General features: G+C 38.1%; 1 protein-coding gene across 4 annotated transcripts; it reads left to right on the top strand.

Moving 5' to 3' along the window:
• LOC139137129 (degenerin mec-10-like) lies at positions 1-25,248 on the top strand. 4 transcript variants are annotated; one of them, XM_070705094.1, is made up of 14 exons: positions 1-252; positions 3,548-3,879; positions 5,014-5,142; positions 5,600-5,746; positions 8,141-8,272; positions 13,095-13,368; positions 14,283-14,383; positions 16,897-17,060; positions 18,528-18,593; positions 19,425-19,533; positions 19,881-19,953; positions 20,382-20,510; positions 21,277-21,352; positions 22,904-25,248. In XM_070705094.1, exons 2-14 carry the CDS (start codon positions 3,582-3,584, stop codon positions 23,039-23,041), a joined length of 1,836 nt encoding a protein of 611 aa, XP_070561195.1. In that variant the 5' UTR covers positions 1-252; positions 3,548-3,581; the 3' UTR covers positions 23,042-25,248. The 4 variants fall into 4 exon arrangements, with proteins under 4 accessions (XP_070561195.1, XP_070561194.1, XP_070561192.1 ...); XM_070705093.1 differs by lacking the exon at positions 1-252 and adding an exon at positions 1,999-2,366; XM_070705091.1 differs by lacking the exon at positions 1-252 and adding an exon at positions 1,999-2,272.
• The last annotated feature ends 1,544 nt before the right edge of the window (positions 25,249-26,792 follow it).

The following is a 26,792-nucleotide window of genomic DNA, read 5'->3' on the forward strand; positions in this document are numbered from 1 at the left end:
ATTCGTCAAGTGCTCTGGTGATGGCCCTGACATGGTCCGTCAGTTTTCCTGCGCAGTGAACTAGAAGAGCGTGAACTTGCATGTGTTCAGTAATCCAGCGCTTCGGGAGAACCTGAACAAAAACAAAGGTTTTCACAGAATTACCGTGCCATAGCGGGGAAAAAAGCAGACGGAGAGTCGAAACCAGTACTGACCGGGGTATCATCGTCAGAAATTCGTATCATTATTGGACATCCAACACATCACACTGAGGTAAGCTTTCTGACTGTTATGTTTCTACGGGACACTTTGACATCGCATTCATCTGCGCGTCAATCTGCGCATGAATTAAAAAACTAAATGCCGCCTCACTTTTCTAATAGACCGTACATCAAACTGTACTAATTCCAATTCCATTGCGTTTCATGTGAAAAGGGTCGCGAATGCAATATAGATATAATTAGGCCTTGCGCAACAGTCTCCGTTGTAAAACGATGGCAGGAGAGGTGTGTGATTGACGAAACAGAGATCTGCTTTCGATGGCTGTCTATTTTTTTATTTTCATGGTGACAATGATGATCGTTTTGCAGAATCAAAGAGAACTCAGTAAATTGCTTCATGACGTAACCGGAGAAATTTAGGAAGCTGTTTTATAGTTTAACACTGCATACACAGCGCCGATTACAATCGCGCACAGCGATCGCCATCTCAAACTTTCAGTGATAGCGTTCTTCGGCAGCAATGACTCGCGAAAAGGTGTGATGAATATTACTCAGATTGAGGTCAATATTGACCACGTACCTACCACTTGTAGAAGACCGGCGTTGGTGTCCCTTTGTCGGGAACACCGGGTTGTTGACTCTCGGCAGATGACGTGCGAATTTCAACGAATTCCCTTGGAAACGTAGTGTAATACAGAATTGATTTCACCTCCATAGAACTTTTAGTAGTGAGTGAGCGTAGATCTTACTATTCCAAGGGACAAATTTGCTCTCTTTGTTTACCTATTCGTGATATCAAAAAACATGGAATAATTCCATAAAGTCACTCATTGTACAAAATGACGAATGTCCATACCAGCAACTGCAGTGTAAATATTACCCATTTGCTGAATGCAAACACAAGATGTTGTTTGTGATCTCAGGATAAAGGATTTTTTTCCTATCCTCCGACTTGCTTTCCCATAACAAATAAACATCGCCCAGCCCTAATGCAAAGGAAAGCTGCTGTCCCCTTATTTTTGGAAGGTACCGCCAGTTGATATTTCATTAGAAAGCTAGCATTAGATCCGAACTTATGTAACAGATTATATATATATTCACGATATTTAGCCATGCGTGTACAGTTGAATTTTCGGACTTTATTTTATGGCACCGACCGTCGTTTTGATCTTGCCCGGCTGCAAGCAGAGTTGAGGTTGTACGTAGTTGACCAGTATTTCATCATGTTTCAAGAAGTCAAACGACACAAACCACTTTTCATATCAAACATAATTCTTGGAAAAAAGGGCACTTTCCCCTTAATTGTTCACTTACAAATTGTCATTGGCTTACATCATTATCATGATGGGGTCACAATGGAGGACTAATATTCGCCAGATTGCACTGGCGAATTTAACTGTATAGAGTTGAAAGTAATTTGTGTAAATTGGCAGATACTCCTGCATATTAATTTGACATACGAGGAATATTTTTCGGATGTCAAATTTCCGAGAGAAACAGATCCCAATGAAAGTCGCCCTCTACGTCTCCCCAGCGCGCTCACACCGAGGAGAAACTGACAACCGGTAAAAGCATACATTGTTTTCGATGCAGCTAGGATTGATTGTTGTAGTAAGCAGCGCTGTATCAAACTTCTTGTGCATCAGCCTTTACTGTACACAAGTGATATAACAAATTATGTAAAACAAACAATTTTGCCAATGAAATCGATTACGGGAAGCATGTTGGGTGTATTGATTACTGTCGAAATGGGGACTATGACCCATTTATACTGTGTTTATTGGTCAGGTGAAGGGGGAAAAGGTCAAGGTGCCCTTTTTAAACAAACACCTCACGTGACATCTTGCTAGTGAAAGCGTGATATTAACTGTGTCTGAGTTAATTGCTTCTTGCTATTTCATTTGTCGCACAAGGCTAGTAATCCTTTATTCCGCACGTCGATCGCTCAACCTCGAAAGGTCGGTGTTAGAGATTCAGCAGGTACAACAACGGAGCTCTATCGACCCGTTTTATTCTCACACCTTCTGTACTTCCCAGTGTACCGCTGAGCGAAAGGTCCTTGATTCCTGCTGGTAAGTCGGGTGGGGCTGTTTACGGCCTAATGCTTAAGCTAGAACTGTGGACCCTCCTCAAATAACTACGTGACGCCGGTCATTGCGATTAGTGGTACGTGTGATCTTTTTGAAACTCCACGCATTCCTAATACCATAACCTTCGGCATATCGTTGTTTGTCGCCCCTTTGCAGAGATTTCATAATTTCGTTTGTGAATTTTGTAACGGTAAGTGACATGCAGAATGTGCCACATAAGCTTCTGAGAGCTTTAAAATGAATTTTTCTATCTCTCTGTTTGTCGATGAGATTGTTGTTGCTACGAGTGACCCCCGAAAGGGCACTCGAGGCTCGCTTTTCAAACCGTAGCAGGGTGTGCGTGGTACAAGCATCGGTGATTATTCAATATAGTTAAATTTGAGGTCATGCTCTTTTCAAATACCGTGTGTACAGTGAACACAAAAGGTGAAAGGGAATTGAATATATGGGTTCCGTTCAAATAACCTCTGTTAGTACCCGTGCGACAGTCCCTATGCGTCAAAGTTTTGTGCGACGACATTCGTTCGACAGACACTTTAAAAATTATAATTACCTCCTTAATGAGTTTTGCATTCTCAGATCGTTGTATTTTAAATTTATCTTATTTTCAAGTTTCGTCGTCGTATATTATGTCCTCTGTCGCTGATTAAGTCTAAGCTTTTTATTAGTTAAGGTAGTATGCGCCGCGCAAGTGAAAGACGAACTTTTGCTCAAAATATTCTCCATTCTCTTTTAAAATCAAGAATAAAAATCGGGGGTCACCGTGCAAATTTTGGTATTAGAGAAACAAATTACCTGACATATACCGATTGTTGAAATTCAAAAGTGCCGCCATCCCTTGTGTTAACTCTGTGAGAGAATAAAAAAATACGATTTTCGAAAAACTAAGACAGTGAAAAGTTTTCTTACACCAAGAGCTTTAAAATGAGCCCCCACAAGTGGTAGATCAGAAAAGAATTGTAAAAAGTTTGATAGTCCGAATGTCTGTCCTCGGGGCGCGTTCTACCTGCAATGATTTCGAATTAACATCTTACTTGAAGTAACTCTGAAGTCAACCTGAAGTTTTGGTTACTTGTTCTGAAGACACTAAAAATTAAATATTGACATCTGAAGTCAACCTATGTAATTGCGCTGACGTTTTGGTTATTTGCTCTGAAGACAGTGAAAATTAAATATTGACATTAACAACAAAGAAATTCTTATAACTACAAAACAAAATGTTGACATTAAAAATAAGGAAAGGTTTTAATTTTCCAGGGGACCGCCTGTTAGAGCAAGACACCTTTCAAAGATGGCGGAAGGACACGAATCCAGGCGTTTTCACCGAGCTTTCCGGATTCTGTGGCTGGTCTTGATCGTTATCGTGGCTGTACTGTTCGGTTATTCAGCGTTCACTTACGTCACCAGATACTTACAATACCCTGTGACCGACGAAGTTACCATGGTGAGGTCGCGGACGCAGCAATTTCCCGCTGTAACCCTGTGCAATACAAACACTTTCCGGAGGTCGGCCTTAGGAGAAAGTAGTTACAAGGACTTGTTGCTATTGGACAGACCAGGGGCGTTATCAAATTTAATGCCCTATAAAGGTAAGAATGACTTTAAGAAATATACCAAATATTTCCCTATTTTCTCAAAAAATACCTATATCCCTATCACCGTTACAGACAGTACTTCACGTACGTGTGTGCAATGACACTGTCAAAATATAAACCGGCATTATCCTGCGACAATGATGGACCGTTCCATCAACATTGTCACTTTCAGACGTCCCTGTGCAAAGCTAAGTGATGCCATCATTTCGTGTTCAAATTTCTGTTTTGCAGATATCGAATGATGCCATACCATTGTGCACACGTGTAATATTAAACACGGTGTCATCTGATTTACAAGAAAGCCATCTCTCAGATAATGCTCTTGAATTCATCTGATCAATATATCAGAACCATCGTCATAATATTACTCAAAACGCGCAAACTTCGACCCAAGATTCTTTTCAATGTACACTTTTCATTACGAGTTCAAGGGAAGTGGCGATAAGGAGAATTTCTCGCCGTGTATGATAACAGCTTTTTCAACCGATATGTCGTTTTAAACTACTTGTAATAATATGCCTTTCTGCCATTCGTCAACATGGCGTTTTGCGTATTGAAGTGTCGCGCCATTATGAATTGAACTCTATTGTCAGTGTAGGAACAACAAATTAAATATCACTCTCTCTTAATCTGTGACCCCTCTATTTATTTGTCGGCCTGTTTTTCTGCTCCGTGTGTCTGCATGACTCTCTCTCTCTCTCTCTCTCTCTCTCTCTCTCTCTCTCTCTCTCTCTCTCTCTCTCTCAACTATGTCTATCCATTTATCTTTCTATCTATCTATCTATCTATCTATCTATCTATCTATCTATCTATCTATCTATCTATCTATCTATCTATCTATCTATCTATCTATTTATCTATCTATCTATCTGTCTATCTATCTATCATTATCTATCTATCTATCTATCTATCTATCTATCTATCTATCTATCTATCTATCTATCTATCTATCTATCTATCTATCTATCTATCTATCTATTTATCTGTTTCTCTATCAGTTTGTGTGTCTATGTGTTTATGTGTGCAAGATTCCGTATAATTAGTCCTCATTTACATTTCAATGGTTATAACCGATAAACGGAATAATACTTTAATAACTCCCCTTTCTCTAATCGAATAACCCCCTAGGGCCTTGCTTCGAGGGTGATTTTTCATGTGGCGAGAGTTCAACAGAATGTGTGAAGCGTTATATGAAATGCAACGGCGTTGAGGAGTGCAGCAACGCGGCCGATGAAGACAATTGTTCCGGTGGTCCAGGTACGAATCCATGAAAGGCTGATCATTGGAACATGTGAAGAAATATACAGAACATTAACTTTTGGGGGATTGTTAAGACAAAAAACATAAGATACTCAAGTTTGAAAGGTTAACAAAAACAAAAAAAAGACAGAACCAAATATATTTATTTCCCTCGTTGTGTTTGCGACGTTATATATTTAAGGCGCCGTTGAAATGTCTCCAACAAAAAAGTTTGAACCCTATGCAACCTGTTTGACTGTCATTCATTCTTATCGCTAGTGTCCGGCAAAGAAACATTCTTAAAGCTAGCAAGATTTATAAAAAACTTGCAAAGTCCTCCTGAGCAACTCTTCCTTTACACGGTAAAGCAAATATCTCGCTATGGTGTAAATTGGATATAAAGTTTAGCGTTCCTTTGTTTACGGAAATCGGTGGCTAATTTACACTGTCATTTTCTATCCGGTGTTATATTTAGCCCCGGTGTCTGATGACGATGAACCTTGTGCTTCGGACAATACATTCCAGTGTAATAATTCGAGGTGTATATCAAGTGAACTAACCTGTGATTTCATCGACAATTGTGGCGATTTCTCCGATGAAGAGAAATGTACATACCTGGAAGGTAAGAGAGAGAGAGAGAGAGAGAGAGAGAGAGAGAGAGAGAGAGAGAGAGAGAGAGAGAGAGAGAGATTAAGCACGCACTTTTAGTGTTCGCAATGTAATCACTACACACAAAAACGTCAGTAGGGCCGTACAAATTGTACGCGAAGATTTTTTTCCGCTAACGGAAGACTAGAGGGCCCCTTTGCTTGAAAGCCAGCCTGTGCTTTCAAATATCAAAGTTAAGCGAGAATGCTGTCAGTTTTTCGCACGATTCGCACATACTCTCAAGATCAAACATTGAACATCTATATCTGCATGTACCAACGTCCCAATTTTGAGACTAAAATATGTTACAAAGGGTGTATTTTAAGGTAGAACGCGCCAAGGGGACAGATATTCGAACTCTCAAACTTCTACAATCCTTTTCTGATCTACCACTTGTATGGGCTCATTTTATGTAAGGTTCTTGCAGACTTTTCACCGTCTTAGTTTTTCGAAAATCCAAAATTTAATTTTCCTCCGTAGAGTTAACAAAGGGATGGCGGCTATTTTGAATTTCAAATATCGCAAAATGTTGGGTAATTTGTTTTGCTAATTCCAACTCTGCACGGTGATCCCCGATTTTTATTCTTGATTCAGTAAGAGAATGGTTGAAAGTTTCATATAGGAAAGTTTGAGTAAAAGTTTAAGCCATTCACTTTCGAGGCGCATAATACCTTCAACTATTCCTGCTATACGTAAGCTTTGCTTTCATGGCACTGTGTACGCTAGAACAGGTCAGGAAAATAATGCGGGTAACTCCAAGCTTGAAATATAACACTATATTCGCTAATTCTTGATTTGATCACCCTTGAAAAGCGCATCTATTTCAGTAAAGAGTTCACAATACGACCTACTGGTTGTTGGTAGTTTAATGTTTATGTCAGTAAAACTCACCGCCACATTACCATTCTGCTCTGTTGAACTAATAACTTAATCTAGTGATTATCAAGAGGTCACAAAACAGTGTAAAATTATACTTGTAGTACTCTACTAGTATACTGAGCTGCAATGGTACAGAACCTCTAAATAAACTAGAAGTGATTGTATCAAGACAGACACCAGACAAGAAAATCAATCCCAGTCTAGCTATGTGTCGAAAATCCAAATCTAACTGTAAAGCTCTACAACTTCATACCAAGATATGATTATTTCATTAGACTGCAAGGAAATCAAGTTCAACTGAAAATAATGGGGACACCTTTGAAGTCAGAGATATCTTAGAGGTCTTAACAATCGTCTTACAATTATAGTCACAACAATCTCTCCAGAAATTCTAACAGTAACCTAATCACCGAAATTATTAAACAGCAATTCTAGAAAGAGGCATTGTGTTCTATAGAGCTTTCTACTGATATGCAAATTGCGATGCTAAAAATAATCCATTGATAGTAAACTGCCCTTGAAGGCTGTTGGACTGGTTATCGAGGGACACTAATCTAATCAGCACAAAAGCAACAGAGTTTAGTTAAACTATGGTGGTAGCAGGTGTAGATATTGTGCAATTACATTGCAAGTTTAACGATATTTAACTTAATTATTTTCTTGCGTGTTCATTTCATTCTGCTGTGTGCCTGTGTTCATTTCATTCTGCTGTGTGCCTATGTTCATTTCATTCTGCTGTGTGAATGTATTCATTTCATTCTGCTGCGTGACTGTGTTCATTTCATTCTGCTGTGTGCCTATGTTCATTTCATTGTGCTGTGTGCCTATATTCCTTTCATTCTGCTGTGTGATTGTGTTCGTTTTATCCTGCTGTGCGCCTATATTGATTTCATTCTGCTGTGTGCCTATGTTCATTTCATTCTGCTGTGTGAATGTATTCATTTCATTCTGCTGCGTGACTGTGTTCATTTCATTCTGCTGTGTGCCTATGTTCATTTCATTCTGCTGTGTGCCTATGTTCATTTCATTGTGCTGTGTGCCTATGTTCATTTCATTCTGCTGTGTGTCTGTGTTCATTTCATTCTGCTGTGTGCCTATGTTCATTTCATTCTTCTGTGTGAATGTATTCATTTCATTGTGCTGCGTAGCTGTGTTCATTTCATTCTGCTGTGTGCCTATGTTCATTTCATTGTGCTGTGTGCCTATGTTCATTTCATTGTGCTGTGTGCCTATGTTCATTTCATTCTGTTGTGTGCCTATGTTCATTTCATTCTGCTGTGTGCCTATGTTCATTTCATTCTGCTGTGTGCCTATGTTGATTTCATTCTGCTGTGTGCCTGTGTTTATTTCATCCTGCTGTGTGCCTATGTTCATTTCATTCTGCTATGTGAATGTGTTCGTTTTATCCTGCTGTGTGCCTATGTTGATTTCATTCTGCTGTGTGCCTATGTTCATTTCATTCTGCTGTGTGCCTATGTTCATTCAACAGACTGTAGTGGTGACTCGTTCACATGCGATAACAGTGGCGGTAAGTGCATCCCCAGATATCTACAATGCGACAGAGTCAGAAATTGCAGAAACGGCGAGGATGAGAACAATTGTGAATATTCCACAAACACAGGTACGCTGTTACCCAGAAAATTACCATACTCACTTATTGTTTTTTCTGACTCCAATTTATGTAAAGATTTCACATGCCAAGTTTCTTTGCAAAATCAGTCGTAGCGATACGGAAAGGAACGCCCATGTATAGACGCCGCAAGGCTAATTCTACAACAAAATTTGAATGAATTGTAAAAAGAAATGATATTTTAAAATTTGTGTGGGTCAAAAGTTTCGACGTAGACCAGACATAAGCTTTTCTTGCATACGTTAGAGTTAATATCATTTTGGTTTGTATGCTTAACCTCACTCTTTTCATACAAATTATCCATGTGTCATACTTGCTCTGTCTGTTTGATTGTCTGTCTGTCTCTGTCTGTCAGTGTGCCCGACACTCAAACTCTCTCAAACTTCTTTGCTTCCTCACTCTATCTGTCCCTGTCGCTGTCTGTGACTAGTAATTTAAAGCCCCAGTGCTGCTAACTTTTGATGATAATTTCACCATTTTTATTTTGAATGTGAACCATAATTCCTTGTTCTTCTCCCCAAAGCATGTTGATATACACAGTATCCAATTCTTAGGGGAGTAGAATAAGAAGTTGCAATTTATTTATAAAATAAAAATAATGAAAAACCATCGAAAGTTAGCAGCACTGGGGCTTTAATTTGATCGCTCAGTTTTACAACCGGTAACCGAATTTTAGAAATACTCTTACAAAACTATCGAGGAAAACCAACAGTGAATGGTATTCGAACCTTTCGCTGAACAATTTGAGACACACACAAAGGACCTAAGATGTTATCAACAGTTTTATTGGTAGATTTAAACACCAAGAATAAAATGTACAAAATCACGTGAAAGCCAATATACATGGCCAGAAAGTTAACAGCACACAGCTTCACGACATCGTAAAGAGTTTCACGATTTCTTCGTCCATGTTGATGAACATTTGGCAAACAAAATTCCAGCAGGCGACAGAGTATCACAATATCCTGATACACCACAATTGTTATTGTACTTGGGCCTCAGCCCAAGTACATTTGTTTTCATTCCGTGGGAAAAAACTCTGTAAGGTATAACCATTCCTGGCTGAGACCAGGGAGGGCAAAATGTCTTGGCTTCATCTTTCTTGGCATAATAAATGGCGTAATGATGTTAACTGAATGGAAGTGCTGCTCTCAGCCAGTCTTGAATAAGTGAGATGTGAATATTAATGCTTCTCTATCTGAGTTTTTGCCACAAAATCTTCTGAATATAATCAAAATGTGCATCGAAATGCAACAATTAATGCACCCTCCGTTTCCTAGGCTATGGCACGACCCTTGCTACACCCACTGGACGAGCCAAAGTGGGAGGGGTAATTTCAGTTTGGTCGAACAAGAGGGCTCGAGACCAGAATTTAACATTTAAACTTGAAACATGTTTAATCGCTGACAAGATGTGGACTAGTGTTAATCGAAGTAAAATTGTGAAAAGGAAAGGTTTTATATCCCGGACACAATGAAAAACATTACGACTGGAAACTGTACCCCCAGTTGAGAATAGTAATGCCCTCAGCGATGGAGAACACTTATCCTTGAGCTGAGAAAACCAGACCATCATTTCGAAATAGAGCTGCAGATTCGAGAAGCTCGTTCAAAATAGCTAGGTACACCCCATAAAGGGGTGGTTTCGAGTTTTGAGGGCAAATTTCGCCTCCTTCATATAGAAATCGTACGTTTGTTTTTCCAGGAGAACACACCATTTGACACAAAATTTGCATGTAAAGGGGTCGCCAGTAAGCACGTGGTCAAATCTGGCATAAGAAACAATATGAAATGTTGGGTAAAGCCAGTCCAAAATAAACTGATTTGAACTTTTGTGTTTTGTAATTTATACCACTGCAGTAACATTACCTTTTTTTGACAACATCACACAATGTAATACGTTTTGAAACTGAATACTCCGACGTATTCTGTGTCTCCTTTGCTAAAAAATACGGTATGCCGATTACCATGTAAGGAGATGATGACGTCAAGACAGATTTGTAGTGTGTTTGGTCCTGGATGGTGCATGAAGTTTTGTCAAGGTAGCTTGTGTATTTATTTCCTAAACGGGAGAGATTAGGGTCGATCTAAACGAAGGCCGAAGAATGTTATGATCCTCTAAGCGAGCTGAACTCTAACGCGAATGGTTGGATAATTTGGAGGATGTCTAGAATGATCTCGTCTCATTAAGATTATTTGGCGGTCAGTATTGAATTTCAACTGCGTCACAAGTTTGCGAAATGAGTATTCCGTCGAACGGTCAACGAACGATATTTTAGAAATCTGGAGACATGGCACATCGCATTTTTATTTTAATATTTTACATTTTACAAAAGATGTAAGAAGCAATGATTTTGTCGAAAATTCTGAAAAAAATATAGGAAGATTTGATCGCGAACACATTTTCACTTGGGGTCAACTAGCTCTGCGTACGATGCTGTGTGTTCCGCTACAGCTAATCGCCCCACTCACCACAGCCCTGCAAAGACCCGTACGAGTACGTAGGGTCGGTGACTTCAAATCCATTTTGGGACTTGACGTAAAAAGCCAAATTACTGCCGAAATTCAGCGTTCTTGGGCCCAAGTCGTATCCCAGCCTACCTCAGCTACTCGATCGCTTCCAAAAATGACAGTCTTTTATTCACTTCTCGTAAATAACCGTCGATGTCGGCAACTCTCTCGCTAGCCCTGCGTACAATGCTGTGTGTTAGCTGTTGTAGCACATAGCATCGTACGCAGGGCTAGGGGTCAACATGGGGTCGCAGCCATGTTGCCTCAAAACTTATTTCTGTCTGCACTCAAAACTCAAAAATGTCGGATATGAACCTGAAAAATCGATGCAATTTTGTCAAACTTCGGCGAAATTTCAGCATATAGACAAAATTTCATCTAGGTAAGGTAAATTTACTGAAATTTGATCGACAAATAATCCTGAGCTTGAACGTGACAGCTCGCCTTCTCCGGGAAGTCAAGTATCCAGCTGCTCATACACAGTTGCCCATATGGCCAGGTTTATGAGATTGTTTTCAAGCGACAGCGGCAGACCGTACGGGGCTCTGGATATGAACCTACCGCCGGTGTAGCTGTAATAACTGTTGCGTTGTTTTTAGTGCCCACGGACGAAGTCCTGGGGGAGTTATAGGTTTGGTCATGTCAGTCCGTCCGTCCGTCCGTTCACGCAGATATCTCAGACATGCCCTGGTCAATTTCTTTCAAACTTTGCACAAGAATAGTACCCAACCCCATACAGATGCACGTCGATTTGTTTCACAATGCGATCAAATTTGGCCGTGTTAGAGGACTTTTTAGTTTACACCTCCATAGACTCCCATGTATAAGGCAGTTCTCCATAGACTTTCATGTATAAGGCCAAGAAAAATAAAAATTTAGTTTCTCATCGTATTCATATTGCCTAAAGGATGCAGTGACACAGTTTTTTGTCCCCACGGATAAAGTCCAGGGGGCTTATAGATTGGGTCATATCCGTCCGTGAGTCCATCAGTGAGTCCATCGGTTCACGCAGATATCTCAGACATTTTGACAAAATATCATGTGACCTTGGTGACCTTTGACCTCAAATATACATTATTGTCCATAACTCAGTAACCACAAGTGCTAAACCTTTCATATTTGGTATGATGGGACACCTTATGACGCCAAATATTGTACCTCATTAATTATGCGCATATCTAATTTTTAGCGAGCCAATAGAGCTAGAGGTCTGATTTTTGGTATATAGGGATAAGTTAACAATATAATTTGTTTGACAAAACGTCACGTGACCTCAATGACCTTTGACCTCAAATATACATATTTGTCCACAACTCAGTAACCACAAGTGCTACACCCTTCATATTTGGTATGATAGGACACCTTATGACACCATATATTGTACCTCATTAATTATGCGCATATCTTATTTTGAGCGAGCCAATAGAGCTAGAGGTCTGATTTTTGGTATATAGGAATAACTTAGCAATACAATTATAATGACAAAATGTGACGTGACCTCAATGACCTTTGACCTCAAATATATATATTTGTCCACAACTCAGTAACCACAAGTGCTACATCCTTCATATTTGGTACGATAAGACACCTAACGACACCACATATTGTACCTTATTAATTATGCACATATCTAATTTTGAGCGAGCCAATAGAGCTAGAGGTCTGATTTTTGGTATATAGGAATAACTTAGCAATACAATTATTTGACAAAATGTCATGTGACCTCAATGACCTTTGACCTCAAATATATATATTTGTCCACAACTCAGTAACCACAAGTGCTACACCCTTCATATTTGGTATGATGGGACACCTTATGACACCACATATTGTACCTCATTAATTATTCACATATCTAATTCTGAGCAAGCCAATAGAGCTAGATATCCGATTTTTGGTATATAGGGATAACTATAGGGTAGAAATCTAAATATGCCCATCTAAATATTAGACATCTACCATCGAGAACAAAAGAAATTTGCTGTAATTGAATATTTAAGGAGTTTAAGCAATTTCACTATAAATAAAGAACCCCTGCCTCAAACTCCACAAAAGTTGCTAGACATATTTTGCCGTTGTCATGCGATTGCTTCGTTTAATAACCAGTTAATCAAATGCCTAATTGACAGGAGGAAATTCAAGACCATATTTGAATAGTAGTATATATTGTCCTCAAAATTACTCTAGCTCGGCCCAAGTACTCATTGCCTTCAGCAATACTGCCTTGTTATAAATTATTATTACTATTAGTATCAATGGCAGCGTCTGATAGTTAACGGTTGATATTTCATTAATACTATAAGGAGACGGACTCACCGATGTGTTCCCTGAAGATTGGACGCAGGCGTACCAAAATATTACGAAGGTCGAACGACACTATGACGACTTCAGAGAAAAAGTGTACAAGCCAAAGCCATCGCCATCTTTGATTCCTCTTCTGGTGGCGAGCACGTCCCCGGCATTTGATGACGTCAGAGATGCGCTGGCTGTGACCAAGGAAGAGATGCGAGAACTTGGACATCAACAAGACGACGCCATCTTGAAATGCAGCTACAATGGCATGGAGTGTGGATCCGGGTAAGAATAATTTTGTGAAATATATTCAACCCTTCGGATGCCGTAGTTACCCCTACTTCTAAAGATGTCCATCTGTGGTTTGGGCGGCTTGACATGAGTGTATTGTTTCATAGATGAAATTAAATTTCCACCAGTGCCACTTGATCTACAATGAATTCACGTGTATCCATCTGTCGAAATGTAATATTTCAACATTTTCTTAACTGCTCAAAAGTTGATCTTTTTTTCGGACACACACACGTTAACGACTGTCTTTACTATAGATACCATGTAATAATTTCTCCTTTCAAATATTATCTTTAGTTTGGTAGCACGGTTTATGATCAACTGAATGTTACTGGAGCATAAGCTTTCAAATACTCTTGTCTTTTTCATCAGATGCAAGGGTGGAATAAAGAATTGAAGCAGAAAGCGACAGAGAATTTGGAGTGAACATTTCAGAAAATTCAGAAATTTAGGGTGGACATTTTTCACCCTGAATTTTCCGTTGCTTCCTGCTTCAATTCTTCATTCCACCCTTGCATCTGATGAAGGAGACCACACGTCTTTGAAAGCTTATGCTCCAGTAACATTTACTTGACCATAGCGTACTACCAAACCCAAGATTATATCGTATTGTAGATCAACACGGCTACATTGTTTTTGCCAATATGTCAAGCTCCTTTGAAATATTAATTCTTTTCGAATCGACTACAATTTCCTCTCATTATAATATAAAAACAATCACGCAGATAATTAAATAATTAGGCCTACATAGAATTCATTAGTTTTACCAGCAGATACGACTTAAGTACCGGCGAATTCGGTTCTCTAAAGATAACAGTCATACTACAAACGTAAAGACATATTTGAAAATTCTGCAAAAGGTAAATGTCACGTTGATGGTCGAATACTGCGTATTTCCCTCTCCATAGAGCTTTTACCATGTCGCAACACAGACGGTATGGCAATTGCTTCACCTTCAACGGCGATGCCAGCGCTGCACTGAAGGCATCTAAACCAGGTCCTGCACACGGTATGTATGTCGTGTCTCGAAAATGCATGTGTGTATAGCACAGTACGCGTATACGCTTAAATATAATTTTATACAAAAACATAGATGCATTTTGTAATCTATATAAAAACAACGCTATGGCCGGTAAAGTAAGATAATCACTTTGAAATGGTTTAAGGAGAACGTGCCTCGGGGACAGATATTTGGACTCTCAATCTTTTACAATTCTTTTGGGGTTCATTTTAAAGCTCTTTGAGTAAGAAAACTTTTCACCGGCTTAGTTTTTCGAGAACCGAATTGTTTGTTTTTTCTCGATAGAGTTGACACAGGAATGGCAGCCATTTTGAATTTTAAAATATCGGTGAATCTTGGGTTATTTTGTTCTATAGTACCAAAATTTGCAAGGTGACCCCCGATTTTTATTTTTGATTTAGTAAGAGAATGGCTGAAAGTTTCATTAAGGAACGTGTGAGCAAAAGTCTTTCACTTTCGAGGCGCATACTACCTTAAAGTGAAGGCAAGGAAGTTGACATCAAATGGAATGAACAATCATTGAATGGTCTGACATGTCTATTATACCAGTATAATGATGGCGCAAGTACTGGGTGCATGAGAATAACCGTGCTATTCAAATATAGCACGGTTGGAACAGTCGTCAGCTCTCAGCTAGGGAAGAATTCCTTTTTTGACGTTTCACAATTACGTCATAATTTATGTAATTTCGTAATAATGATAATTTCATAATTCCTAGTAAGTACGATATAATAGCAATAGATCACCTCATCTCAGCAACGGGTATATCACTCCATTTTGACCAGTTCACTCCATGTATTCACTCGCTATCACTCGTTCATATAAGTCGTGAACCGGTCAAAATCTCGCGTGGTGTACCGTCACTCGGTGTGGTTTGAACACGATTGGAACTAATTTGGGATAATTGGATATTCGTATTTTTTCAAATTTCTCAAAAGTATAGGGGGCCACATGGCTGAATGTTGCAATATTACAAATTACTCATAAAAACACGTGTGTAACTTAAAAAGAAAAGCAGATGAGCTTACATTTGCAGGTTAAAACGACCTTACTTCACCACCCAATTATCCCAAATTAGTTCCAATCGTGTTTTTGTTTCTTATAAATATAGACGTTTTACAACACAATGAAAATGTCCTTTGAAATGTACATTCTTAAAGCTAGTGACGGTGGAAAAACTCGTAGGGTAAAAAGTACAGAGGCAAATTGAAATAGTAATTAGGCAAATATCACAAATCCCACAAAAAAAGTTATTTTTTTCTATTATGCTTTTAGCAGACTGTTGGAGCAAACAGAGAAACAACTCCCATGAAAAATGTTTTTCCTATGGAGCGAAATAGTTTCTAATTTTGATAATTACAATGGCTGTTGTTACAATAAACAAACCCTTAACGCCTAAATTACATTGATTGGCTGTCGTGACAAAAATCCCACTTATTGTATTATCTTTAGAAACATCGGCCCTGTTTTGATGATGGTAATTGTCTGGTGAACACCTTTTTTAGTATTGAGCTGACAGATGTATTATACAAATATGATTATTTCTTTCATCCATACACGCAGGCAGAGTTCGGTAAATACTTGAAGAGATACGACAGATTCATGAATATTAATAATATCAAACAATAAGACTCGAAAGGTCTTATTTACTTTTTAACATATACCTGCCCCAACGTATTATTTGATGAATTAATATCGCATTAAGATGAAAATATTATCGGTACGATTATAGTTTCTATGGACATCAAGTGACAGAAGTTGTAAATTTTGATATTTTTATCGGCTTCCTTCATAAAATTTTGCTATATTTTCACCTGCAGTAAATTGAAATTAAATTGCGAGCCAGCTACATGCATGTCTGGCATAAATTATGAATGCCATAATTGGCAGATGAATTCCAATGCGGACTAAAAAGCACACTACAATAATACTGCCGATGTGCCAACTGGCTCGGCAGATTATTGTATCTAATTGGTCGATTGTCGCTATTCACAGCAACTTAGGGAGTCTATCGTGAAAAATTCAATGATAACGGTAGGCTCACTCGCACCTCGGCTCTGTTTTATAAGTTGAACTTTTGGCATTGCGACGTGACTTTCGAAGCAGAACCAGTACATCAGCCGTGTTCTGTCGACAGAACAAATATAATTGAAAACGCGCCATAAGTTGCTGCAGCTAATTAAGCCTCGATATCGCGTATACCCTGACCCCGTTCATCGAATTTGAAATGTAACAAACGTGAAGTTCACTTGAATTCCACACGAGCCATTGACGGTTGCTGTGTTCCCACCTGGGTGAGGTCAAGTTGAATAAGGTCACAAGACGAACGTAACATATTGTGTTCGGGGGCCATCTCAATTTTCATAGATTTTTGTTCAGAATTAGTGATTTTAACCCCCGCATATATGCTACAATTGCAATTATGTGCCCCCACTCTTAATATTAATTTAATGAACAGTCGAGACATCAAGGAATTTTAATCTTTTTTTTCCACTCTTCAGGCTTGAAACTACTGCTGTCCGCTCAACAAAACGAACATGTAGGGATATACGGGGGAGAGACTGGTTTCAAAGTTGTGATCCATGCCCCAGACGTCATGCCTTTCCCGGAGTTGAATGGATTCTACGCTTCGCCTGGAACGTTCACATCGGTTGCCGTGGAGAAGGTGACAGTACCATGATATATTTATCACTAATTTCCATCCTCTTAAGGTAGTATGCACCTCGAAAGTGAAAGACTTAAACTTTTGCTCTAACTTTCCTCAAGGAATCTTTCAATAATTCTCTTTCAAAATCAAAAATAAAAATTGGGGGTCACCGTGCAAATTTTGGTACTAAGAAACAAATTACCAAAGATTTACCGATATTAGAAATTCAAAATGGCCGCCACCCCTGTGTTAATTCTATGGAGAAAAACAAAAATTTTCGAATTTTGAAAAACTAAGCCGGTTAAAAGTTTTCTTTCACCAAGAGCTTTAAAATGAACCCCCACATGTGGTATATCAGAACAGAATTGTAAAAGTTTGAGAGTCCGAATGTCTGTCCCCGAGGTGCGTTCTACCTTAATGATGGCATCGCCCAGCAATTCAAGGCGTGTGAAAGAAGTCATTGTGGTCGATGTAAATTATTTCCATTAGCGTACAACACAACACGACAGTAAGGGCCACACGATAAACTAATCTTTTTGACTTATTAATGTTTTATCTCAACTACTGACAGAAATGGTACTCATCGAACAATAGGCAGTGCCACATTTACTAACGCCCTGTGGATTTAAATATTGAACGCATCAGTGTCAGACAAATGTGTGCTATACTGAGTAATATGTTGTCTATCTCAGCCTTTTCCAAACTGCCAATAATTATTATACACAATATGTTACCAGTTACGAATGGTGTGTTAACACTTTGAGCGCCAAAGTCAATTTTGTTGCCTTTATAAAATGCATCGCATTCATTTTTTTCCAGATTTTTTGCCAAAATTGTGATAACAAAGTGAAGCCAAATGTGATGTATATTTGGTCAAAAATTATCCAAAAAAAATTCAGAAAAATTCATAAAAATTAGTAAAATGATGCACTAAAATTCTGGCGGGAAAATTACAGCACTCGAAGAGTTAAACCACAAATTTGAGATAGTCCACTCGTTTTGTGTTTATTTATGCTGTTTCGAGGAATAATATGGCTAGCCATATTTTTGTCTCTGGTACTACATTCACACTGCAGAGTTAAGGGTCGTCTCTTAGTCGGCCTTCAAAAATGTGAACAGGCGCTATGTCGGCCCTGGGCCGGTCGACTTTATTTGGGGTCTGAGGGGAAAGTTCAGAGTTCACACAGATTTGTTACCGGGTCCTACTTGTGTGTTATGGGTTTATGTCCGCCCTGGTCCATTTGACACCAAAAAGGAGACCGATCAGTGACTCAGAAGAGGGAGTCTAGTTATACAGTTTGAACGCGAACCAAAATGTATCTTATCACGACATTGTGCCAGTCTCAGAGGCTGCCCTGTGCCTAAATGTTAACCTAGCATATAGATATTCGATCATCAGTGTTAACGCCCTCTATATCCTGCATCCTAACTAGCCTCTGTTAAGCATCCGTCATTCAAAAATATATTTTTTATCTTGCCCCATAGATTTCCACAATACGATTACCAGAACCTTACAACAGTGCCTGTTCAACTGAATATCGGCCAGTAGAGGTAAGAACGCCCTGCGTTTCATTTTGTTTGATTTGTGCTCGATGTTGCTTTGAGTCTTGGTGTTTTGTCCTAAACATTCCCTAAATCTATCGTCTTCCCTAATGCAGATCAAAGATTCAAACCAGTCTGTCGAACGTAGGCAACTCGGTTTTGGATATTTTGTACCCACGAAAGCAGAATTCTGACGAAATCACGTGCCTCATTACTAGCACTTTGTAGTCCAACTTACATAGAAAATATAGGCATGGGGGATTCTGGATTCGGGCGGAATAACAGCAAAGATTTGGGAAATCGTCAAGGGTGCTCTTTTATCCAACAAAGCTTGTATAACTTCCAGTAGAACCAAATTTAACGTAGTATGCGCCTCGAAAGTGAAAGACTTTAACTTTTGCTCAAACTTTCCTGAATGAAACTTTCAACCATTCGCTTACCAAATCAACATTAAAAATCGGGGATCACCGTGCAGAGTTGGAACTAGCAAAACAAATTACCCAACATTTTGCGATATTTGAAATTCAAAATGGCCGTCAATCCTGTTTTAACTCTATGGGGGATTAAATTTTGGATTTTCAAAAAACTGAGACGGTGAAAGTTTTTCTTTCCCAGGGAGCTTTAAAATGAGCCCCCCCCCCCCACCAAGTGGTAGATCAGAAAGGAAATGTAGAAATTTTAGAGTCCAAATATCTGTCCCCGAGGCGCGTTCTACCTTAAGTTGGTACAGTTATCGACTGACAACAGAAAGATAACGCCTTGTTAGAGAAGTTCTACAATGATAGGGCCTAACACTGCGCTGTTCTTATCCTTATCCGCTGTCTCTTTATTTCATTCTAGGAATGTGAAGCAATGTGCTTATCGAGATACATGGAAGATTATTGTGGCTGCAGTGATGTCTTGATGGCCACAGAGATCGCCCCGTGTGACAAAGAAAACCCAAAACAAGGTTTGAGACCTTTTAAGAATCATTCTATACGTCATTGGTTTTTGTAACAATAGATACTGTCTGGCAATGTGAAGCGGGGTGAAAGGTTACATATGATTGGCAGATTGTCATTATTTACAGCAACTTAAGGAGTCCTCAACAAGGGCTATCCTCTACCGGATTGGCTGTGTCGGAAGAATTCAACCCATGGACCTATTGGCTGAAAATTTCAAACTTCAAACCAACCATTTTTCTGTAATAACTGAACCAACTATCAGACCTTCGTCAGTATGAATTGTGTTTACAATATCTGTAGATTTTCCTATCCTTTTTATGATGTTTGCTGTTAACTTATTGATTAATTGCAGACATGTGCCGGCAGTTGATGGCGCACTTTTCCGCTCTGGGAGTTCTGACGTGTCATTGTGAACCGCCTTGCAGGTACGTTACTACGGAAATGGTTACTTGGTGTGTATGTAGGATCAGAATAATTAGCAATTTTGAGATAGAGGACTGACATTTACACAAGGACCAAATCCAACGTTTGGTGATTGGTCGTGAAAAAAATTGTACATTGTGACGTGTACTAAACGAATGAAGCCCTACTTGCAAATTTACAACCAATCACTGACAAATTAACATCTGTATATGACAGATTCCCCGATATATACACCGCATTATATGTTACCATGGAGTCTCAAATTGTGTTGTTTCCATGGAAATTGACTCCTTCTAATTGTTTGAAAAAAAAGCATGAGTCTTGGAAATTTTTGGGGGTGTACCGAGCCCCAAAATGAAATAGATAAGACACTGATCAAGATTGATCTTTTTCACCTATCACTCAAACAAGTCTTGTATTATTCTTACAGCGAGACTCAGTACAAGCCTACAATCACCCAAACTGCATGGCCTTCAACGAAGTACGTTCCCCATTTGTTGAATTCACTGCACCACACCAATAACAAAACTTGGATGTTGACTGACGAGATGGACGTCAAGTAAGTATCTTTCCGTCTAAATTTTTGTATCGCTTGTCAGTCTCAGCAGAAGATGAGTTTTGTGGTCAAGTAAGGTACAATGCGCCTAGGGCACATGTATTTGGACTCTGGGATTTTCACAATTCTTTTTATGACATACCACCTGTTAGGGCTCATTTAATGCTCTCGGAGTACAAAAAAAATGCGCTGTCTTAGTACTATCGAAATATTTAATTTCTCCCCGCAGAGTTAACACAAGGATGGCGACCATTTTGAATTTGAAATATCGGGAAATGTCAAGTAATTTGTTTCTGTAGTATCAACATTTGCATGGTGACCCCTGCTTTTCATTCTTGGTTTGGTAAGAGTAAGGATGAAACTTCCATTTAGGAAAGTTTGAGCGAAAGTTTAAGTCTTTCACTTTAAGCGCAATGAAAATATATTAGTTTCGATGGATAAAGGTAGGGGTTTAAAAATGAGCCAGAAGTACAAAATGTCTACAATTATGTTTAATTGTCATTAAAATTGTGGTCACTTCAACGCGAGAGAGGTGATTTGAAGACATTAATAGCAAAATAATAGAGACTAAGGTGTCGATTAAAGTAATTAATGTAGTGAATACAGCTAGGCACAGCGTTGTAACATTTTTGTATTGTACGTCAGTTGAATGATTATTGATACAGCCTACCTTTTCTTTGTGCATTTCAATCGACGATTCTATTGTATGTCGGTTTGGTGATTTGTTCAATGATATTATCTCTTTTGTGTCTGTTGTGCCTAATTACAGAGCTAACCTAGTGTCCCTTGAGGTGTACTTTAACGACTTTACAGCCACACGAGTCGAGCAGAAACCAGTCTACACGGTAAGTGCATGGCTTCCTTTACCAGCGTGGTGTCAGAAAAAGCTGGCTCTTTAGAGATACGTGGCAATAAACTCTGTACAGCTGTTGCTGTGAATTTATGAACAGCGATATAAAACTACACATTGTCTTATGAATTTTATATCCATGTGGTCACTTGCAGGAGGTGTGTTTCTTAAGCACTGACACATAATTTAGAAATGATCATATATACGTAGATACATATGAGCATACATGCTAATGTGTAGGCATCCATTTATGTATGTATGTATGTATGTATGTATGTATGTATGTATGTATGTATGTATGTATGTATGTATGTATGTATGTATGTATGTATGTATGTATGTATGTATGTATGTTGTATGTATGTATGTATGTATGTATGTATGTGTGTATGTGAGTGTGTGTGTATGTATGTATGTATGTATGTATGTATGTATGTATGTATGTATGTATGTATGTATGTATGTATGTATGTTGTATGTATGTATGTATGTATGTATGTATGTATGTATGTGTGTATGTGAGTGTGTGTGTATGTATGTATGTATGTATGTATGTATGTATGTATGTATGTATGTATGTATGTATGTATGTATGTATGTATGTATGTATGTATGTATGTATGTATGTATGTATGTATGTATGTATGTATGTGAGTGTGTGTGTATGTATGTATGTAAGTATGTATGTATGTATGTATGTATGTATGTATGTATGTATGTATGTATGTATGTATGTATGTATGTATGTATGTATGTACGTATGTATGTATGTATGTATGTATGTATGTATGTATGTATGTATGTATGTATGTATGTATGTATGTATGTATGTATGTATGTATGTGTGTATGTAGTGTGTGTGTATGTATGTATGTAAGTATGTATGTATGTATGTATGTATGTATGTATGTAGTATGTATGTATGTATGTATGTATGTATGTATGTAGTTGTATGTATGTATGTAGTATGTATGTATGTTTGTATGTGAGTGTGTGTATGTATGTATGTATGTATGTATGTATGTATGTATGTATGTATGTATGTATGTATGTATGTATGTATGTATGTATGTATGTATGTATGTATGTATGTATGTATGTATGTGTGTATGTGAGTGTGTGTGTATGTATGTATGTATGTATGTATGTATGTATGTATGTATGTATGTATGTATGTATGTATGTATGTATGTATGTATGTACGTACGTACGTACGTACGTACGTACGTACGTATGTATGTATGTATGTATGTATGTATGTATGTATGTATGTATGTATGTATGTATGTACGTACGTACGTACGTACGTACGTACGTACGTATGTATGTATGTATGTATGTATGTACGTACGTATGTATGTATATATGGACGTATATAAGACCAACACAGTCATAACGACGCCAGATTCTGCGTAATTGCTAACATGTTCGATATTTTCAGAAAATCCTGGTAGAAAATAGAAACTTAAAGACCAGACAAGGAAATCTTGGAATCTTCATTTGAGATATGTGATGCTGACCTTTCTCTGATATATTATTTCTTCAGGTAATGACCTTCATGATGGATCTCGGTGCAGTTCTAGCCACTTGGATGTCCTTAGCCCTGCTTCTCGTTGTCATCGTCTATATCTGCTGTTGTCGCGCCCTCAGCGGTAAATCTGGAAAGGCGAGCCGCTATCAGTAAGCGAGAAAAGGACGTTTCCCGGGTTAGTTTAAAGACTGGTGTAAACATGATAGAACAGCAATTTGAACATACCATCGGGGTAGTTATCGGAGTTAAAATCTGTGTCTACCGCTGTCTGAAACTTTGCATCTCAAAAAAGTAGACTCAGCTCAGACTGGCAGAATTATTGTCTCTTTTTCATTCACACCGGCAACGTAGGCTAAAAGATTAAAATACAGGTTAAATTAAAATATCATTTCACCGGTATGATTACGGGAAATATGATTAGTTCATGTTATGTGTCAAAAGATGTGAATACTTTTCAATTAGTGTGAGGTATCTATGTCTTTGTACATGAATGTATATTTAAATTAGTACTTTAAATAAACACACAAAATATATATACTTTAAATATATGCACAAAGGTTAAGTCCAAAAGATTCAACTTGAATCACATATCGTCACATTTTAGCGAAGACAGTAGTTAAAACATTCTCTCACTACTGCCCTCTTGCGATGGGAGACTGACAAGTGTACCTTTTGTTGAGTAATATTTCAAAGTCGATGTCGATGCAAACTTATGAATTTGTCGCTAGACAAAAACGTTCTGTCATTTTCACTCCAATTCCATATTCATGAAGCGAGGATATTCCATCGATAAAGTATTTTGTGACTGTCATTTTGAAGAGGTGCATATAATTTTAGAGTTCATTTTCATACAGAGAAAGTGCACAGACTCGAACGTGCAAGGAGAATTAGATCGTTTGTTAGTTGTAGTTTTTTTTCCATCTGTTTGAAAGAAATCTTTACGGTCGCTTTTTTATGTTTTGCATTCCAAAGCAAGCGATAGGCCTGAGTCAGTTATCTTGTCAGTATAGCTCGACAAGTGGAAATAATATACGACAGTAACGCATGCGCAGTGAAGTAAATCTTGATCTTTGGAAGCGTAACATGTAGTTATTATGATTCAAAAAAGGATTTATATTTGGTTGTTATCTAGCCATATCATCCTTGATAATAGAAATTTTTTATCGTTTTAGCAGTGTGTTCTTCAAACTTGATTTTAATCAAGTACGCTCCTTGAAACTGATTTTTTTTAAAAAGTATTTGTCAAACATTCCTCAATAAAAGTTCCAATCATATTCTTACCAAATCAAGAATAAAAATTAGGGGTACCGGGTTATCTTACAAATTTTGGTGCAAGAGTAAATCATATCACCTTATTCTTACCGATAGTTAAAATTCTCAATGGCTGCAATCCCTTGTCAACTCTATGGCGAATGTATTATGTATACGTTTTTTTACACAATTAAGACAGTAAAACTTAATCACTTACTCAAAGAGCTTTGAAATAAGCCCTAACAAGCTGTAGACCAGAATAGTTTTTTGCAAATTTAGATTGTCAAAATATCTGTCCACGAGGCGCATTCTACATTCAGACAGAATTAGTCAATGAAAAACTTTGAAATTTTGTATTCAGTCACATTTATGTGTTTTTAAAAATGTTTATGCTACCAAGTCAACAGAAAGTTTCACGTTTGCTAGTTATGATGTAAGCGTGCAATGATTTCTTCATTCTTTCCTGGAAATTTTTAACGCTCAAATCAAGTTTTGGAAATCAAGACATGTTTAATGAACGCGATCTCACCGTTGCGCTTGACGTAGAGGATGCAGAATACTGCAAGGGCAAGAACACACACTGCATAACATTTCAACCTGTCTAGTCTGTTCCCGCGCACTTCGATTCGCGTTGAATATCTGATCCTCGGCAGACTGTTATTATACGATTTCCATGTGTAATTCGCAATCAAGGTCAGCGTTTAAGTTGTGAAATTGCACTGTGCATATCTTTTGCGCATGCTCTCATCACAGCTGTGCTCATCTCCCCCTCATCAAATTTAACAACGTTTGAGAGCTGGAGGTCGGACAGGGCTAAGTTTTTTTCTCGGTAATCATCGAATCAGGATGGAATGTTTTGTGTGTGTGTAACGCAAAGAGGACAATTTTTGCGAAATTTGATCAAGTACATGTAAATTTTACTACACTTTATGTAGTATCCATGACTATTTAGATAATTGATAAATTAGTATGAATCATATTCTTTTCAGCTATCATAAATTGTGACATTTTTATCAGTTAAGTTGTGATAAATTTCATTCTCAATCAAGTCGCCAATCAACTTATATTTCAGTAATGTTAGATTAAAGATCACAATATCTGTCTTATCACATTTTTTGTCAAGTCGATTTTTTTTCTTCCTCTGTGTTGGTTTGCAAATTCGTCCAGTAAGGTTTTCATTGTGAGTCTGTGAACTGCTTGGAGTGAGTTGAGCTTCATTGCATGGGTCGTTGCGCGATTGACTGATTGATCGAGTGACGGATTGAAAGACAGACAGACAGACAGACAGACAGACAGACAGACAGACAGACAGACAGACAGACAGACAGACAGACAGACAGACAGACAGACAGACAGATAGATAGACAGACAGACAGATAGATAGATAGCTAGATAGATTGATAGATAGATAGCTAGATAGATAGATAGATAGATAGATAGATAGATAGGTAGGTAGGTAGGTAGGTAGGTAGATATGTAGATAGGTGGATAGATGGACAGATGGATAGATAGGTTGATGGATGGATAAGATAGACAGACACAGACAGACAGACAGGCAGACAGACTGGCAGACACCTACACAACAAAACCATCTCAGACAATCAGCCGGAGAAGGCGAGAACAGTAATATAATTTGACATATTGAGGCACTAAGAATAGCGCCCTCAGAAGTGCGGCAGCGTTTCGTGTGGATTTATGCGGCATTATATCGAAATATACACATCTGTGAAACAGCGTGCACACTATTGCGGTCGACAGTGATCTTACATTAGTTTGTCCGGTCATTATGGCGCCATTTATCCAATATATTTATTGTGCGTACAGTCACCGCTAGTACTCCTTGAAAATGCCACTTTGAAACTAGTGTTTACGTAAAAATGCCAAGCATAAAGAGTGGCCGATTTCACATTTGAGAATTAAACAGCATCAAATGCTTGTGCATGGTCACGTCACACTCGCTCTTTTCATCGATCAACAAATGATCACAAAGTTGACGTATGGGTCAAAGAATTTTCAAAATAGGCATATTCATGTATCTATTATTACCTTCGTTCAGTACGTATATAAATTTATGCAAATATGTCGATTACTCACTTTACATTAGCTATGTATATACATTTATGTAAATAAGTTGATTACTTGTTCAACCATGCCCACGTAGAAATGTGGTCCGCTTCATCAATTACAATTACGATGGTATTGCTGAACGCGACGACTCTGCACATATTATAAAGAATTCAGTGCATAGGAAATTGGTTTAAAATAAATCTGAACACGTTTTCTACTCCACTTAATGCCATTCCCTTTCTTTTAGTTATGGACTTACGGTTAATATAGTGTGAATATCTTGTTAGAGGTGCCTAGTCCATCTTTCCTATCAGCAATATAGTATCCATATTTTCTATATTCTATGCAAATGCGTTAAAGCTAGCAAATATATGAGTTCGTTAATATCTCGCAGCATTGACAATTATTTTTGACGTTAATGGCAATTTGAATTCCAAGTAATGTACACGTTTATTGATCGATTTATTTTTTTTATTGGGAAAGCCTACGGGATCTAGTCTCACTTACAGGTGCCAAAAATAAACTCAAAACACAAAACTCCAATTACAGACAGATACAGTCACGGCACAAGTCACATAGAAAAGGC

This window comes from Ptychodera flava, chromosome 7 (assembly GCF_041260155.1).
Source record: "Ptychodera flava strain L36383 chromosome 7, AS_Pfla_20210202, whole genome shotgun sequence".
Taxonomy (NCBI): Eukaryota; Metazoa; Hemichordata; class Enteropneusta; family Ptychoderidae; genus Ptychodera; species Ptychodera flava.